The sequence below is a fragment of the Venturia canescens genome, chromosome 6 (assembly GCF_019457755.1).
Source record: "Venturia canescens isolate UGA chromosome 6, ASM1945775v1, whole genome shotgun sequence".
In the NCBI taxonomy this organism is placed as follows: domain Eukaryota; kingdom Metazoa; phylum Arthropoda; class Insecta; order Hymenoptera; family Ichneumonidae; genus Venturia; species Venturia canescens.
The window spans coordinates 16,497,462-16,516,235 of NC_057426.1; the positions used below are offsets into that span (position 1 = coordinate 16,497,462).

Below are 18,774 nucleotides of genomic sequence, written 5' to 3' on the forward strand. Positions count from 1 at the left end.
TTCCACTCTAATACTATAGATTTGGATCATTGAAATACAGCAAAAATCTGCAAACTATAAAATTTATATACTGTGCCATTCATTTTATTTTTTGACTCCCACCCTGGCTGATCGTGATACCATAATATTTCGGTATCCGGTATCGGTATCGTTTGGTACTTTTTCTTCCGAAACTTTCCGGTATTCATTCCCATTGCGAACCCACGGAGCTTTGGTATTGATACCGAATAGAATCGGTATTCATTCCCATTTCGAACCCACGGAGCTTCGGTATCGATACCGAATAGAATCGGTATTCATTCCCATTTCGAACCCACGGAGCTTTGGTATTGATACCGAATAGAATCGGTATTCATTCCCATTTCGAACCCACGGAGCTTGGGTATTGATACCGAATAGAATCGGTATTCATTCCCATTTCGAACCCACGGAGCTTCGGTATCGATACCGAATAGAATCGGTATTCATTCCCATTTCGAACCCACGGAGCTTCGGTATCGATACCGAATAGAATCGGTATTCATTCCCATTTCGAACCCACGGAGCTTCGGTATCGATACCGAATAGAATCGGTATTCATTCCCATTTCGAACCCACGGAGCTTTGGTATTGATACCGAATAGAATCGGTATTCATTCCCATTTCGAACCCACGGAGCTTTGGTATTGATACCGAATAGAATCGGTATTCATTCCCATTGCGAACCCACGGAGCTTTGGTATTGATACCGAATAGAATCGGTATTCATTCCCATTTCGAACCCACGGAGCTTCGGTATCGATACCGAATAGAATCGGTATTCATTCCCATTTCGAACCCACGGAGCTTTGGTATTGATACCGAATAGAATCGGTATTCATTCCCATTTCGAACCCACGGAGCTTGGGTATTGATACCGAATAGAATCGGTATTCATTCCCATTTCGAACCCACGGAGCTTCGGTATCGATACCGAATAGAATCGGTATTCATTCCCATTTCGAACCCACGGAGCTTCGGTATCGATACCGAATAGAATCGGTATTCATTCCCATTTCTAACCCACGGAGCTTCGGTATCGATACCGAATAGAATCGGTATTCATTCCCATTTCGAACTCACGGAGCTTTGGTATTGATACCGAATAGAATCGGTATTCATTCCCATTTCGAACCGTTTTATTCAGTCCGAGTTATTTTTTTGCATTGGGATAATAGTGTACTCTGATTGTAAGAAAGCGAACTGTGGGGAGTTTTGATGAGACCAAGAGCAATATTATTTATTTTGTTGCTCTTGGAATGTTTGGGAAAGGGTGACACAATGTTCATTTATATATTTTTTCACAATAAGAGTCTCGATAAATCTAGAAACGCTACCTTAACTAAAATACATGTTGTAAATCACGAAGGATTCTAAACAGTTTTATCGATAAGTGCTAATATTTTTTTTTGATTCTCTATACGTACCTTGAGTTTAAAAATCGATTGACAAAAAATCAGTTTCCAAGGGTTACACGGAAGCGCGATAATTTTTACAATGTTTTTTTTCTATCAGCCATGGAGTCGAAGTCGTCATACTTACATTTCTACAATAATTACTTTCAAAGTTCATTCCTTATACAAGAATTCTTTTTTTTCTTTTAGTCACATATGTATGTTCCTCAAAGAGCGCATTCAAGGAATGTTATTTTTTTTGTGAGTTTGTCATCTATGGTATTCTTAGTATCAATGCGTTTTTCTTCCATTATTTGATTAGTTATGGTTATTGCTCGTCGCTCATTGCTAATTGTGCGCAGTGTGTAGAGATCATTAGTAGATATGTCAAGTTTAAATTGTTGATAATATCGCGTTTTCTCATATTCAACATACGTCAGAACCACAAATGACGTCGATGTATGAAACATTCCATGTGACATCATTGTACAATTATGAAAAAAATACTTTTTCATATTTGTTTTATTTCGCTTATTATTCTAACTTTTACGAGAAATCACTACAATGTGTATTTACACATTTTATATTATTCTGTACCGATAAATATGTAATTTCTATGTTTCCAGGACTAAACAGTTTTGTCGCGATTGTTTTATGTTTTGACGTGCAGACAGACGTTACCCGTATTGTGTCTTTACCTTTATATAAAATAACCATTACTCTCGCCTAACTCTATGCTGCATTCATAATTATTTTAAACTTCCATTTGATTTTTGAAACTTAACGTACGAGTCAGTCTCAAAATATTATTTTATATTTTCATTTCACTTTTAAAACTTAATGTAGAAGTCAGTCTTAAATATTTGGTACGGTCATAATGTTTTTTGATAAAATGAGAATAGCGTGTATAACCCATAGTTTCTTTCAAATATCAAGCTACCCGGAATAAACAATGCAGCAGGGTTTTCATCTACTGAACAACTGATAAATCACCTTAAACTACTTGTAAAAAATTTCTTTTACAATATACGTAACGATTTCATATTGAATGTTATATTGTAAATATTTTGGGTAATTAATTGTTTGAGAGGCATATCACGATGATTTAATTTTCCTCGGTGGAAAATTTCAAGAAATAACTGTAAAATGCAACTCATGGAAAGTTTTATATAAATAACGACGGCAAAAAAGAAGTACAAAGAATGCAGTAACGGGAACGTGGACACACAAGTGGTACGACATTCTTGTTTATTAGATAAGGTATATAGATATTACTTTTTCTTTCCGATTGGTAACGGGGAGCTTATTTCTTTGGTGGTCGTCTTTTTCGGTTTTTTTGCCTGTTCTGCGTATCGCTGACGTTGGCACTTGATGAGGCGCGATATAACTCGCTTGTAATCTTGCAGAGTTTTCATATCTCTCATATCTAGGACTTTACGGGTGTTGAGTAATTCGGTCATATCTGTGAACCGAACAATTTTGATTGTCCATTTTTGACGAGATGTATAAGAAGAATCGTAAATTCAACATTGTTATTGCTCCAAAATACAAGTCCTTATTGAATATTATGGCAGTTATTTCTGCCGCGTTCATGCTACTAGTACATCATAACATCGTTTCATGTCACAAATTCCATCTTAACAAATGTCTACTCACCTTTTATAGCATTGAATGTTTTTTCTGGAATTACGATCGAATCTTTTTTGTTGCCTTTGCGTTGTTTCATGACCAGTTTGATTCTGGTTTTTGTATCTGGCCACAGAGCTCTCAACAATGCAGAGATTCGGTTATTTACATTGTTGGCAAACGTCGCTGATGAATTTACGATTTCACTAATCCAAGAATGTCCAAACATCGTTATCGTATTTTCTCCTTTTTTTGGCTCTGGGATTTCAATGACTGCCCTAGATTGTTGATTTTCTTTGTTCTCTTCCGGTAATGTTATATTAAAAACTTTTGCTACATTTTCCAGCTTAAAATGATAGAAAAGGTTTAGCATAAATAAATTTTCTTATTTCCACACGGGGGCACTGCTTTAATAACTATTTAATGTTGCCACAGATGTTGAATAAAAGCATAATACCATTTTTTTCATCTTTACGTTCTCTTTCTTCAATTTATTTATTTCCGCATCCTTCTGACGTATTGTTTCTGCCGTTTTCTGAATTGAATCTCTTTCGTCCTCCGTATCGATGGAAGATTGAGAATCCTACCAATCATTGCAATACCGTTTCGTAATGCATAATATATCTAATGTACCGGTATCATAAAGTCTTTCATCATAACATATATTTCTTATCGCCATGACTCACTTGATTGGTTTGCGATGTTGAAGCATTCAGTTCGATTGTTGTGTTTTGTCGAGTCCGTCTGGATGATTCAACTGTTTTCAAGTAATTCGGTTTTGTAACGTTTACGATGGAAGTACATTTTTTCCCTTTCACCGATATCTGCAACGAAAACGGGGCATGTTACGCATCTATTTCATATCTCGTGTCTCAACTGGTATTCAGAGAAATATGTAATACCGTTTTCCTCATCTCCGCTTTTTTATTTCCTGATTTTTTTAGCTCTAATTTCTTGTCACGAGTTGCTCCAACCGTTTGCTGGAACGAGTCGCTTAATTCATCCATCATACCGCTAGAATCTTCCGAATCCTATCGATCATCACAATACCATTCGATTACACACATTACAAAATATCTTACATATCGGTATTACAACGTTTCAAAACATAACACATTTTTCTTATCGTCATGACTCACTTGTTCATTTGCTCGAGATGTAAAAGCCACTGGCCGCATCCTTGGATTTTGATGATTCTCCTCAAAAACCTCCTCTTGAGGATTCTCCTCAAAAACCTCTTCTTGAGGATTCTTCTCAAAATCCTCCTCTTGAGGATTCTTCTCAAAAACCTCCTCTTGAGGATTCTCCTCTAAAACCTCCTTTTGAGGATTCTCCTCAAAAACCTCCTCTTGAGGAGGTTCTGCACATTTCCCATCCATGTTACCGGTAACTTTTTTTGGTTCTTCGTTTTCCTTCAGATTTGTATCTTCCACTAATTTTTTTAGTTTCTTCGTAAATTCGATGTTGCTTTGTGACTGCAAATTATTTATTCATTTAAGCTACTACAAACCTGTTGTTATAATAAATATGTTTCAAATTTTTAATTGACATTTATCTATTCCGTACATCGCGTACGAGTTCTACTGAAGAAGCTAGTGTTTGTATCATCGATTCCATCGATAGGGGAGTTGGGTTTTTGAAAGTTATTGCACTCGTTAGCAGCGGTTTCCCATCATAGCGATCACCCATGTTTTGTTGTATTGTTAGCTGCAAATATGATTCATTATTTTTCGTTCACCTTTACAGATAATCAACTACGTTCTCTACGAGTGGAACATTTTATTAATATTGCGGTTCGCTGAGGTATATAAAAAAAACGACGTTCATCGAAAATTGCATTTGCAACGACGGAGATAAAGATTGCGAATACTTGCGACGTTTCATTACTTCATTACCGATATCGTTTAGACAGCATCGTCTTTCATTACACATCACCGTAGGCATGTGGCGACATAAAAAAAGTTTTATTATACGTATGCACAATACTTTGATGTGAATGGTCACTCGTTGTAGCTTTTTCTAATTACTGTTCAGAAAATTGCTTCATTTCTCAGTGATATTAGCATTCTCGTATTTAAAGGGAAACAAATTATTCACTCCACATGCATTTATTCCAATGGTATAAATGTACTTACTTCCACGTTGTTGTTCTCAAGGTTGGTCTCGTCCTCATTGCTGTCAGAGTTTGAGTTGCTTATCTGCGGATTGATAACGGTTTTGTCATACTACTTCGCACCATTTTTCTTAAACATCGGTGAACATAAACATATAAATGAAGCATTTCAATGTATCCCGCGTGGCAGAGTCCCAGATCACTTCCAATTATAAGTAAAACTGAATATATATATATATTTGTTCGCTAAAAAATGTTTGTCTGTTTTTCAATTAATAACCACTGAACCGATTTATCGATGAATCTTTTATGAGATGAAAGATCGTGATATAAATTACGTTTTTTTTTGTTAAAGATGATATTCTCTATTCTATTTGTACAGCCATATTCTTTTTGTTAAAAAAAAAATCAACACAAATGTGGCAAATTTCGCGAATTTTTATGCTGGTGCGCTGCGGACTCATTTTTTTCAAAATTTTCATAACATTGATTTTAGTTTTTTTGCTAATCAAAATGGAAGTTTTTCGTTCTAATCATATCGTTACCACAGATATATCTCCCATTGTGATATCATTCTCAAAACATTTCATTCCTGTGCTCATAAAATATGGAATTTCTTTCTCGAAGAATTAAATTAGTTATATTAATAGTCATAAACACATATACATTTGAGGTTATGATTTGATTCACATCAAGAACTTCAACTTTTAGCCAAAAACAAATTTCCACCATACGAAAAATATTGCCTGGATCACGAGTGGGTGGAACTACATACAAGGACTCATACATTCGTGTATCAATATACGTACATTTATTTCCGTTCTGTATGCTTCACTGCGGGGATCCGGTCCCATGTCTGATGTATTTTTCCACGTGACTGTGCTCGAGTCCATAGAATTGGCAATCTTTTCGTATTCGTTGCTGTTTCTGTCTTTACTCGGTCGGCTGCGAGCCACGTCTTCCAATTTTGAACTGGTATCAGTTTCATTGTTATCACTTTCAGTATCGTTTGTTGCAATCCGGTTTTCTTTTGCACTCAAGTCTTTTGAAATTGACTTTTTTATTTCACCTTTGCTCCTTTTACTGAATGAAATCCTCATCTTCTTCCACTTGTTGCTAACTGGTAATTTCGCGCCGGCCTTAAAATTTATCGAAGAATCATTTCTCGTATGTGTACCGTTTACATCTACCGTCTTCAATACTCATGAATTACGTAAAAATTTTACTCTTTTCCTGCTAGCTGCATCTTTAACGCTCTGCATTACACCCATAGCAACATTCTGCCTCGCTTTTAAAAGCATTTTCTGAAACAACCATACAATCTTACGTGGAACTTTCAGCTAAAATTTTCTTTTGGAAAATGTTTATGGGGTTTTTCAATCTTCTCTGTTGTACTATGAATTGTATTGTAGAGTGATTATATTGTCATGTCCAAATTGGCTGTCTGTTTTTGCTGCAGGAGAGTAATTATAATAGTATAACTCTAGTTTGCATTATAACGTGATGACAACGACTACACGAAAACTGAGTTTATTATCCAAAACTAAATCAATTTGCATGAACCAAAATATTTTCTTCAACAAGTTCAATAATGTTTTGTTTTTTAATGGAACCAAATAAATTATAATCGTTGGAGTGAATAATTCGTCAAACCAACAAAACAGTGGCGCAGCCGAACAAATTCATCATAGTGCAACGAAATATTATTCGAATAAATTTCTTCGTTTACTCGTGCCAAAATAATAACGTCGAGCGAAATGATTGATAATAAAACTAATGTTTCCTTAAAGCAACTAAAGAGTATGTTTATCTGTTATCAGTAGAAATAATTTTGCCACGTTTATTGAAACAAGCATTGCTAATTATGTTATAATTCGGAAAAATTCGTCTTAAGATTACGAACTGTAATATTAGAGACGAATTTGATATTTTTCTATTCAATAGTATATAGGAAAACACCTAAGAAATTTGAAAGCACATTACCGACTAATTGAACCAATAAATAATCGATACAGTTCCGAAATTTAGCTCACGGTTTATTGAAATGCTGCTCCAATAGAGATTTCAGCCATAAATATGCAGTGTTAACGATTACATACGTTGCCAAAAAAAGTTATTAAATAAATCATAGGGTCCGTAAAAAAACAAGGAAAATGACGTTTATCAAAGAATTATATATCACGAAAATCTTCGTTTTACTGGCGTAATTACTCGATGTGTCGATGTTTTCTGTTACTATCGTTATCTCACGTTGTCTCACATTTGACTTACAAAGCGAGTCAAATGAAACCAACATTAAAAAACTTTACAATGAATATTATTTTTAAAAAAATCACTGTGCACAGTTGAACAATAATACTGATCCCAATTTGCTTTTAAAGGATTACATGTACTACGAGGCAATAAAAATACGCATTTTTTGGACTCATCGTCATCATAATTTTTGTTCTATTCTAAAAGATTCGAAATAAATGTATCTTAATGTCGATAGTTCCAAATGTATGAGTGTTAAAATTAAATACATAAAAATAGGTGTTTGCTTCAAGAATTGCCGTACTCTGAAATAGCCGCCATTATTTGAAAAACGAAACGAAGTATGAAACTGATAGTATTGTCCAAATCGTTAAATAACAGCAAATTTTTTCTCAAATTTCACTTTGAACGATAATAAATTTTGCATGGTTAGATTTAGAATTTTTTTATGGCATTAAGCAGATGTCCACGAGTACTCCTGCCGCCCCGCGGACCCGTTCTCCTGGGGAATGCTTTCATAATACTACTTCACATTGGTGCGTTCTACATTGCCAGTGAGCTGAGGTCTGGTGGAGAGGTAACTTTTCAATAGGGTTAGGTTCCCCTCCACCATTTCAGCGTTTCACTGTTCACACGTCTCTTCTTCAGTCCCGTCTGAACCGTAGATTTCGAACTTTATGTACACGTTAATACTAGTTTGGTGATTTCTTAGCTCCGACATTATTTTTTTGGTCGCAATTAAATTATCAATTCCATTACCGATATAATTCCTAGCACTGGTTCGTTATCGTTAATATTATTTCTGATGTCGTTTTACCCTTCATGTGGTTTCTATTAATATTCATTCTCTGCGCCACGTTAGCGTTACTCCCTCATTACTACAATGGCGACCGCGTCACCATATCCTGAAACATCACTAGTAAAGTGCAAATACTTTTCGTTGCAACTTCAACTGTGGGTGAGTTTCAGTTGTACTTTCATTGAATAAATGTATCTTTTATTTCATTAACCCTCTCAGACCGAGACCTATTTCGCGTTGATGGAAAATGATTCCCTTCATAATTTTATTTCAAAATACTTTCTAGTTACCGAATCCATTGTGACATTTCAGTTTTTTTTTTTTTGGGAAATATGAATTTTTGAATGCTCGCTGCGCACAGCACCGGGTCCTTGGGGAGCAAAATCAGAAAAATTTACGAATGAATCTAGCACCGAATACCTTAAATACATCATATTAGCTTCCCTTTGAAAGGAAATAACGTTTGGAGTACGAAAAAAAATGAGTACTCACTTTTCTTTTGCGATACCTAAAGCACCTTTTCACACAACGCCAACTCAACATGAAACGCCGACTTCATATTGATATTTCGATGGGTTAAAGCAGTTTATCTCTTGGTTTAGGAATATCTATGGTGCAATCTAACCTTGCTTGATGAAAATAGGCAGTTTGAACCCCGACCTTACTGACCGATGCAGTTTTATTGGGCCTGGAAGAGCGTGTTGCGTAGAAGCAACATACAGTCCGAGAGGGTTAATCGAGGTTGTTGTTTGTTCACAGCATTCTTTTTTTTAAACGCTAAATTTTTTGTGTTTCTTCGTGTTCGTTTCTTTTCACGATGGGGAGTACAGCACGGTACTACTTTCATTGAATATTTCTATCTCATTTCCATAAATTGAAATAAATGTATGTGAAATGAAAAGCACATATCTGAAAAGTTTTCATACATGGAGTTGCTACGCACTGCTGACTTTGAAATTCCCTGTATTTCTAAGTTTTCAATTCAAGTTTTTTAAACATTATACTATAGCATGAAATGAAGAAGACTTCATAATGACTACATTTTCATTTTTAAGTAAGTTTAGAAACCTATCTGAGATGATCTTAAAATATTTTGCAATCCAAAATATATTTGAAAATAGAAATGAAAACTTCGAACATAAGATCTACGTTCACATGCAATGTGCCTTGATATAATAAATCAAACCACATGAGGAAAACTCTTGTAATAAAAGATAAGAAAATTTGGTACAATTCAGCTCTTCGAATTCGGTAGTTCTGTACTCTTTGTACTCTTCACATTTTTTATAAACCATTTTCTGTTGTTCATAAAGATTATTATTCAGGCTGTTTTGATCTTACGTAGCCAGCTTTCGTAATTTTTCATTTCATTCTTCTATCAAATATCGCATCCCGCTTTGCTATCGGCAATTATTTTCTAAGAACTTACTATCACTAAAAATTATAAAATATGTAGTGCTTTGATTTTTTACTTTTTCCCATATTTTCACACCGGACATTATTTTCTCTTCGGAACAACTTTTCTTTCTAATAACATGATCTTCAGTTCAAATTACATTTCTCCTTGCGTCAACAACTATTCAACAATTTCCTACCACTATTTATATACCGGTGGAAAAAATTGAGCACAATTTCGTACCTTTGTTTCAATGTGCACGTTGAAAAATATCTTTGTCAACAAAAAAAATTCAATGTATCGACTTATTTCTTTTTCTTAAATTCATCTCTACACCGGACACCATTTTCTCTACGCAGAACCTGTAGTTTTCTAAAAACACGATTTTTGGGTTTTAGTGAAAATTTTGATTGTGTCAACAACTATGTGGAAACGTTTGCCTATTTTTTTTTGTACCGGTGTAAAACAGTTTGTACAATTATCTCGCATTATTTCGTTTCTCAATTTTTTAGTCAATAAAAATGACCAATTTTATAAATTACATACCTTTTTTTTTAAGTTCTCGTTTTTTTCTGCATCTAGCGGTGTCGACGTTTTTATCTTCTCTTTCCTTGCTTTCGCCTCATTTCCCTTAGGGGAGTATGTCACCAACGATGAGTCGTTCAAATTTTTCTTTTTTATGATTCGGTGTCCGCGTCCCAGTGACGATTCCACATTTTTCAGACGCTCTTGGCATTCTTCAATTGATTCTGTACATACAATACAAATTAATTAAACAAAAGTTGTAATCAATTGTCCGTATGTTTTCTAGTTACATAATAAATTTTTATTCTTACGGCCAATTTTGATTATGTCGATTTTCTCATACGTTAGTTCTTTTTCGTCGCTATTTACAAGTACTCTGAGCGGAGTTGTTTGGTTAGGATTTTTCACAAATTTCTTTATAAAATTGCCGGTACATTTTTTTGACTGTCCATTCAGCTTGTACGATATTGCGGAAACTGGTATTACTTTCGTTTTGCCACTGTTCTTTAGTGAAACACAACAATATTTAATTGTTTCATCAGAGTTGCCATTTTCTACATCACACGTGTTCGCCATATTTCATTACCGGTTTTCTTACGCTGAGTATTGGTTAAACATTCACTTAAAGCAAGGATTATACCGTTTAGATCGTGCGAATAATAGAAGGTCGGAAGTTCTTTATACTTTAGTGGGCCGTAAGCACAATTTAGTATCGTTTTTTCGCATATTTATTCAACTATTTTCCATACTTTTATCAGAATGCGCGACACTTCACTATTCGTACACGTACGTTTCGATGAAATTCTCTAATATGGCTGACAAAGGCTCCTTAGTGTTTCTATATATGCACATATATGTATATTGTCTTCGATCGTCGACAACTACTCGCTTTTAGGGCGGGTTGTTCCAACTTCTAGGTAAGCCTATCTGACAGTTAAAGGTCTACAAGTCAATGCTTTTACCCGCCAGATAAGCTACCTAGAAGTTGGAACAACCCGCCCTTACGCGGAAGATCCGGCATTATTGCAATCGTCACTATATACCGCTCCGCCTCAGTAATATTTCCTCATTATTTCAGCGCGAAACTTGTACCGTTTAAATTGCTTACCGCGGTGACGCTTATTATGTCGAGTTTTCATTTCTTCTGGAAACGACGTTTCAAGGGAACATAATTTTTTATATATCAATCTATATACATATATACACTATCTGTAGTTGTACATTCACAAAAATTTAATTTTTTTTTAATCTTACTTTGAAGAATTTGTCATGATCCAAGATAAAAGGAAGAGAATAGGAACTGCACCGGTATGTCCAAGAATAGGGATCAGTCGACTTACCTCACTTTTGGAATTTTCGAAATCGAAATTCTTTTACACAGTTTAATCGATTGAAAAAGACTCTGACAGAGCCTTTTTTAAATTGGTTTATCTGTGTCGGTTAAGCCGTTTTAAATTCCATCATTTTTTATTCTACATGAGGAAAGAAAAAAAATTGAATTGTTTGGAATATATATATAAAAAAAAAGCATTATAAAGTTAAATGAGATATCTTCCTTGGTTAATTTTCAATTTCAGACACAATTCTTCATTTCTTTTTGACTAAAATAATCGAACGAAATATATATATATATATATTTATATTATTTATCAATATTTATTTATTTATTTATTTATCATTACATTAGAATGCTGGAACTTTTTTCTATATCAAATTAAGCATTCAGCCACCGCTCATGTTGTTCGTTCTTCAATTTTTTTCAAATTGGTAGGTTGATTTTGTCGTTTATTGGTCCACACTGTGAAAAACTCGTACGATCGTATTTGAAAGCACCAAGATAAACAGTACAAAAGCGTGAGTCTGCGTCAATTGTGATCTGTGCGAGAAGCCTTATTCGCATAATTGCGATGAGAATCAAAATTCTTTTTTTTCACCGTGAAGATGGTGATATAACATTTTGAGTTTTACAAAAGTAATACGCCCACGGAAACATTAGGTAACAATATCTGTTATTAGCAAAAATATTTTATTCTTATCATTTATTTTTGCTATGGAACATTTTTGTTGCTATCACATATTACCTATTCTCACTCAGTGTTTTTTTAAATTACTTATTATTCGATCACTTTACATTGCTGCCAAAGTTGAAAAACGAAAAATTGCTTACTTATAAAAATCATTCTGTCGTCATATCGATCAACTTACTCACCATGTTTAAAAAAATTATTTTTTTTTTTTTTCATCATAATTAATGCATAAAAAAAATATACGATGATATCTCTAGACATGCAGCCTTACGAACAGTGTATATGAGTCAGGGTTCTTGAGAAAAATTCTCTTACATACTGTCTATTTGTAATTTTAAATGAACGGTTTGACAAGTATCTTGACATGCACGAGCCAACCAAGAAAAAAAACGCATATTTTTTAAATCGACTTATTGTTCTGTTTTGCTATGAAAGTAACAATATAGCATTTTTAGGAAGAATCGCGAGTCACGTACGCGTCTCGGCATTCCTGGACCCGCCGGTACCTATGTACCATAAAGCACACCGGTAACACGTGCGGAGAGTAAAGTTCTTTTCCCCGCAATTATAGCATATTTTGAATAGCGCTGGTGGCGATGTGCATTTGCTGCGTTTGTGCCTATAGCTGTTGAAGTTAAAACAATGATTTCTTCTGTATTCCGGAGGGAACGGTTGCTCGAACAATCGCTGAAACAACTGCAGGATGGCGGGATCGTCAATTTTGTCGATGAGATTCTGTGAAACATAAAACAATTTATTATTATTTTATTACATTTTACTTTGCATGGATAATGTCATAATTAAAATGTCATGATTAATACCTTCATATCGTACAGTAATTTTTCGGTCACCTCAAATCTTTTGCGTAATTCGTGTTTTTGGACGTCTACTTCACCATCGAAGGAATGCTGAATATGCCAACTACCGATAAGGGGCCTCAGTATTTCAAACACCTTCTTATAAATTGGATCCTAGAGTAACGAAAAATTTGTTACGTTTATAACACGTGAAAACTCTACCTCTATGGTTTTAAAGTTATGGTAATTGCATTGATTTAATAAATGTTTCCTACTTACATTAATTACAGTCTGGTCTATCATGGGCATGTGTAAAAACGCGCTGTATGACTTTTTCACTCCCAAGCTATGCGGCGTCACACCGCTTTCCGTTCCCTGGAATGATGTTCCCGGTTGATTTGCAGCGGTGAAAGATGCTGTTTTTAAATTCGCGATTTTACGATGAATTATTTCAGTTGTTCGCACCTGTTCCCATTGGGAGACATGAATATTCAATTCTGCTTTGGTCCAACGTCGACAATTTACAAAACCACCTGCGCTATTCCTGATAGAATAAATGAAACTGCTACCGGAACCATCCTCGTATTTTTCTAGAGCCATGCGTGACTCCTCCTGCGACCGTTTACAATTTTTCTGTTATTAATACTATATAACATATTAGCAATGGACAAGCAAACATTTTTTAAATTTATTATGCGGCAGCGTTTCTTCCATACAGGCATTATTTTGTACAAAAATCTATATTCGGACGACACATGAACTTGTTATTGTTGATGCTATTTTAATAGATTATAGAGGTACTATGATATATGCTTACTGAGTCAGCGATTATATCCAGGTTGGTATATTGAAAGTGCAAAATGAGAATATTAGTGGGCTTCCACATGTTAATTTTCATGAAAGGTCGTTGAGTCAATCTTCACTGGGATAATTCCTTAGTCTCGGTTTACCAGTACGTTATTATTTCGGTCCTTGCCAAGTACTGCTTTGTTAAAACCCTTATTTCAGTGCAATACGTTTATTGTAGTCGATTAATTGTTTAAAATGTGCGTAAAATGTTTTATTAGAAACCCATTTCTTACCTGATTATCTTTCAGCGGGGCGATGATTCTTTGAGCAGAATGTAATGCTATCGTTCTCACCAATTTGTAGTCGTCGAAGCCAATCAATTTTTTTTTCCGTTCAATTGTACTCGGTGTAATCACTGCGCTTGGTTCATCCTCTTCAATTAATTCGACGGTTGAGGCATTGCTCAGTGTACGTTCTATAAGATTGTATTCCTATTCCAGTTTAAAAAAAAAAAGAACTATGATTGTTACCGATATATTGTAGATTATTGCGGAATAAAATAGATATGTACACAAATGTTTACCTTGTAATCTTCATCGCTATGAGGCCTTGTTTCTATCACGTCCCATACCATTGTGGCTGTGTATCTATACATACTTTTTCCACTCTCGTTACTTTGTTTGGAGGATTCAGACAGCTGTTAAAAATAATAAATAACATAATATATCAAATTTAGTTCTTTGCGTTCGATCGTGTGCGGATTTTTTCGCCTCCACAGCATACATATGCATGTTTTTCACTAAATCTTGCAGTTCGTCTTTAAGGCATCGGTTTCGAAGTCTCATTCGACCTGTTTCATTCCTTAATCTACTCAATCGTCGACTGGGTTGTTTAATTTGCAATGTATAACAGAAAATCACCATTTTAGTTTTCGACGAAAAACATCTTGATCGATGACCACACCGTTTATTGGAGGTTATGCTGGTTTTTTCTCTTGATTGTCGTGAGATTTTCATTTTATCTCAGAATATCATGACAGGTCTGTGAATGTTTAAAACAATACGTGATATAAAAACGAAATGAACCGGTAATAATATCTGTTTTCATATGGAGAATGTATATTTGACAATATATATGTAGATCACTGTAATTATTGAATAAAGTGATCTCGTGTTCTCCGTGTTTCTCACGGTAAAAATTTTTTTAAATACAATTCCACAAAGATACGTAATATCACTATGATATGTAAGCGCACAATATCAATATATTTTTGCAGCACCAAAACGAAAAAAAAATCCCGATAAAATAATGGCCGTTTTCTCCGACGCGGTTCAAACTCAGTACAATTTTTTTCATACGACTGATGACTTTGCTCGCGGTAGATCACGCTGATCACACGTTCTCCTGTTTGCCTAAACTCACGTTCCAAATCTGTGAGGCTAACCTGGCTACTGCGGTATCATTCGCATTGTTCGATACATACAGTTTTATAGCAAATAATCGCGGCACACTACGTTTTTTTCGCGCCGGATTTTATGCTTTTTCGGACTGTTGTACAGACGTGTACACGCGTATTTGGCGTATTACACACTGCGAAGATATAGTTTCGAAACAGGTACGTATATGCGCTCTCGAAAATGTCGAGTCGGGCTTCGATATTTTTGGAGGTTATATTCGCTTGATTCAGATCGCGAAGTGTTTTCGTCACAGTATTTTGGAATTGATTTTTTAAATTAACATTGTTTTCGAATGTGTCTTATGTCTCGTATGAACGACAATTACATGTTGTAATTGTCCTTTGTAAACGTTTCTCGGTAGTATATGTAATAAAAAGACCTCGTGTTAATATCAAATCCACGAGTTAAGATATATCGTACCAGTACAAAACGAATGGCAAAAATCATTGATAAAACAACGCAATCGAAACGTGACATGCATAATAAACATTGTTTTCGTTCTCAAGGGAATAATAGTAGATCGGCGAAACATGACGAATAGGAGAAAAGGTTTGAAATATAACACTATGAAAGTTCAATTCAAATCTAAAAGAGCTTTAAAACGACGACAAAAAGAATTCATGGAGGAATTCATTAGAAATTATGGAAGAGCACCGGTTGCCAAGGAAATTCCGAACTTCGAATGGTTACAAGTAATGGAAAACAATAGTTTTATTGGTTTGTTTTCAACAACGATAAAATCATTTATATATGATCGAATGAAACTGACATGAAAATTTGAAACAGTCTCCGCAGAGTTCAAGCGATAGAATGCCATCTACAAGCTTTCAAGGAACAAGAGCGGTCAGTGCAGAGAAATTATCTGTAGGTTCTCTCGAAGAGAGCTGCGATGAAGAAGGTTTAGACAATGAAGATGATATGTGTAACCAAGTGGGTTTCCAAGTCAATGAAGCTGGAGGAAATGAAGAGGAAACGCACGATAATAGCATGGATACTGGTGTAGGTCATGTTGACGATGCCGATAATGGTGCAAACAACGCCGCTCACAGTACATTACAAGGTAAATAATGATAATAATGATGGTTACAAATTCATTTCAATAAGGTAGAACTGTCAATGCTAACAACGGACCGATTCATGCAAAATAGATACCGGTACAGATGGCACAGATGAAGAATTAATAAGCGACTTCGATTTTATGCACGAAACAATAACCGAAGGTCCCGATAACGAAGACAGCAACGATCAAGAGCCGAACAATGCTGAAAACTTTAATGAGGAGGATGAAAATATTAGAAATAGTAACGGCGAATATATATTCGCTGGTGATGAGTATTGTTATAGCGGCGACGACGACGACGATGACGACGGCGTCAATGACGACAGCGTCGACGACGACGACGACGACGGCGACGACGACGACGACGACGGTGACGACGACGACGACGGCGACGACGACGACGACGGCGACGACGACGACGACGACGACGACGACGATGAGTTATTTAATATTGATCACGGTGAAATAGCAACAACGAGACCGAACATTAGAGAAGGGTCTATAATAACATTAATTATAGGGGCAGCTTTGCGCTTCAAATTTTGTTTCGAAGCACTGTTGGTAGTATTCGGTATAATCAAATTTATCCTGAACCAAAGCAAAATACCAACAACGAGAAAAGCTTTGTGGAATAGTTTAGGGAGAAAAGAAGAAAATTTTCAAACACGACACATATATTGTAAAGAATGTTGTCAAGTAATTGGTCAGGGAAAAAAACCGTCAATAACGTGCGAGTGCAAACGGTCAGGACCCAATGAACCCATAGAAAATACTTCTTTCTTTATAAATCTAAATTTAGTTCGGCAATTGAAAAGAATATTTGCTATACCGAATATGGCAAAACATCTTAGATACCGGTATGATAGGGGAAAAAAAGTATCAACGCGATCGAAGATATATACGATGGGAAATTGTATAAAAGGTTACAGGCGCCCGGAAAGTTTTTAAATTCCGAATACAATTTTTCATTTACGATCAATACGGATGGCTGTCAAGTAGGCAAATCATCGACGCAGAGTGCGTGGCCGGTGTTAATGACGATTAACGAATTACCTCCGCACATGAGAAAGCGGTTCATGATATTGGCCGGTATTTATGTAGGTGACGGGCGACCAGATTTCAATTCATTCTTGAAACCAATCGTTAATGAATTAGAATTTTTACATCATACCGGTATTAGATGGAAACCCGACGGTGTTGAAACGGTGACGAGCAAATTTGTAACCACTACTTGTGTAGTAGATTCTGTTGCTAGATACGAACTCCTTAACATGAAAAGTTTTCACGGGAAATACGGATGCACTTTCTGTTATGCAAAAGGGGAAGGAGTACAACCAACAAATCTAATAAGGAAATATCCTTTAAAAAATTTCAGAGATCGTACAGATAGTGAAATGCGTGCTCAGATGACAAAAGCAACGAGGACCGGTATTCCGTTGTACGGAATAAAGGGAAACACAATTCTAAAAAGTCTGTCCATGTTTAACCTTCGGAGAAGCATGGTTGTAGATGCAATGCACAATGCTTATCTCGGCGTTGCTAAGACTTTAATGGAATTGATCCTCGATAGTTCAGCTACGTGTGCGTGGTATTTTGGAAGCCCTAGTAACCGTAAACTAATTAATGAACGATTGAGTAAAATACGAACCCCAAATAGAATATCAAGAAAACCGAGAGGCATTCACTGTTACAAATTATGGAAAGCTTCGGAATGGCGTAATTGGATAACATACTATGCGGTACCGTGTTTAGCAGGAATTATCTCTGACGAATATTTACGACTTTTTTCTAAAATTTCCGAAGCGCTTCATATTCTTAACGGCGACTCATTGAGCGAAGAAGAACTGCACAGAGCTAATGAATTGATCGATCGATTTTTACAAGAATTTGAAAGAATATTTGGGATCGCTCATATGAAATACAATTTCCACATTCTTCGGCACATGACGAAAACGGTAGAAGATTGGGGTCCGATATGGGTTCACAGTGCTTTTATTTACGAAGCTTTTAACAAAAAAATCATTGAATCGTTGAATAGTCCTACCGATAGAGAACTTCAAATTATGAACAAATATTTATTAAACGACTTTGCGCGATGCATCGTGCACGACCCGACGATTACAGAAGAAATCAGGCGAAAGATGATAAATATTTTTAATACCGGTAAAAAAGCACCTTTCCGCAATAACACATTCGGTCGAGAAATAAAAAGCTTCGAAGGCTTAGGAATGTCAGTGCTGAGAGAACCCAATCAGTTGGAACGTGACATTTTTAGAGCAGCAGGTCTTACTCACATAGATAACATGAAATTATATAAAAAAGCGATAATCAACGGAAATTTATATAATAGTGGTAGTGCTGAGCCCTGCAATACACGGAGTTGCAACAAATACATTCAGGTTCGATCGAATGAATTCGCTGAAATAATATCAATAATAACATTTCAAACTGAAGAAGGACAACCAATGCATGGCATGTTTGTTCAGTACTACGTTGATACCGGTCACTTTGAAGACGCCC

At 35.6% G+C, this 18,774-nt stretch overlaps 2 protein-coding genes and 1 long non-coding RNA gene across 3 annotated transcripts in view; 1 reads left to right on the forward strand and 2 right to left on the reverse strand.

The window, feature by feature from the left end:
• LOC122411878 (titin homolog) overlaps positions 1-18,774 on the forward strand; it is a 1,333,995-nt gene that overhangs the window by 539,764 nt on the left and 775,457 nt on the right. The gene's annotated exons all lie outside the window — the stretch shown is intronic.
• Positions 1,948-6,019, reverse strand: LOC122411876 (uncharacterized). The gene is made up of 9 exons (XM_043420957.1): positions 5,961-6,019; positions 5,174-5,236; positions 4,605-4,745; positions 4,178-4,513; positions 3,941-4,069; positions 3,725-3,862; positions 3,496-3,621; positions 3,069-3,384; positions 1,948-2,874 (listed from the first exon to the last, which is right to left on the reverse strand). Exons 1-9 carry the CDS (start codon positions 6,003-6,005, stop codon positions 2,684-2,686), a joined length of 1,485 nt encoding a protein of 494 aa, XP_043276892.1. The 5' UTR covers positions 6,006-6,019; the 3' UTR covers positions 1,948-2,683.
• On the reverse strand, positions 12,743-13,866 carry LOC122411895 (uncharacterized). Its single transcript, XR_006261255.1, has 3 exons — positions 13,766-13,866; positions 12,973-13,560; positions 12,743-12,886 (listed from the first exon to the last, which is right to left on the reverse strand). It is a non-coding gene; the product is annotated as an uncharacterized lncRNA (long non-coding RNA).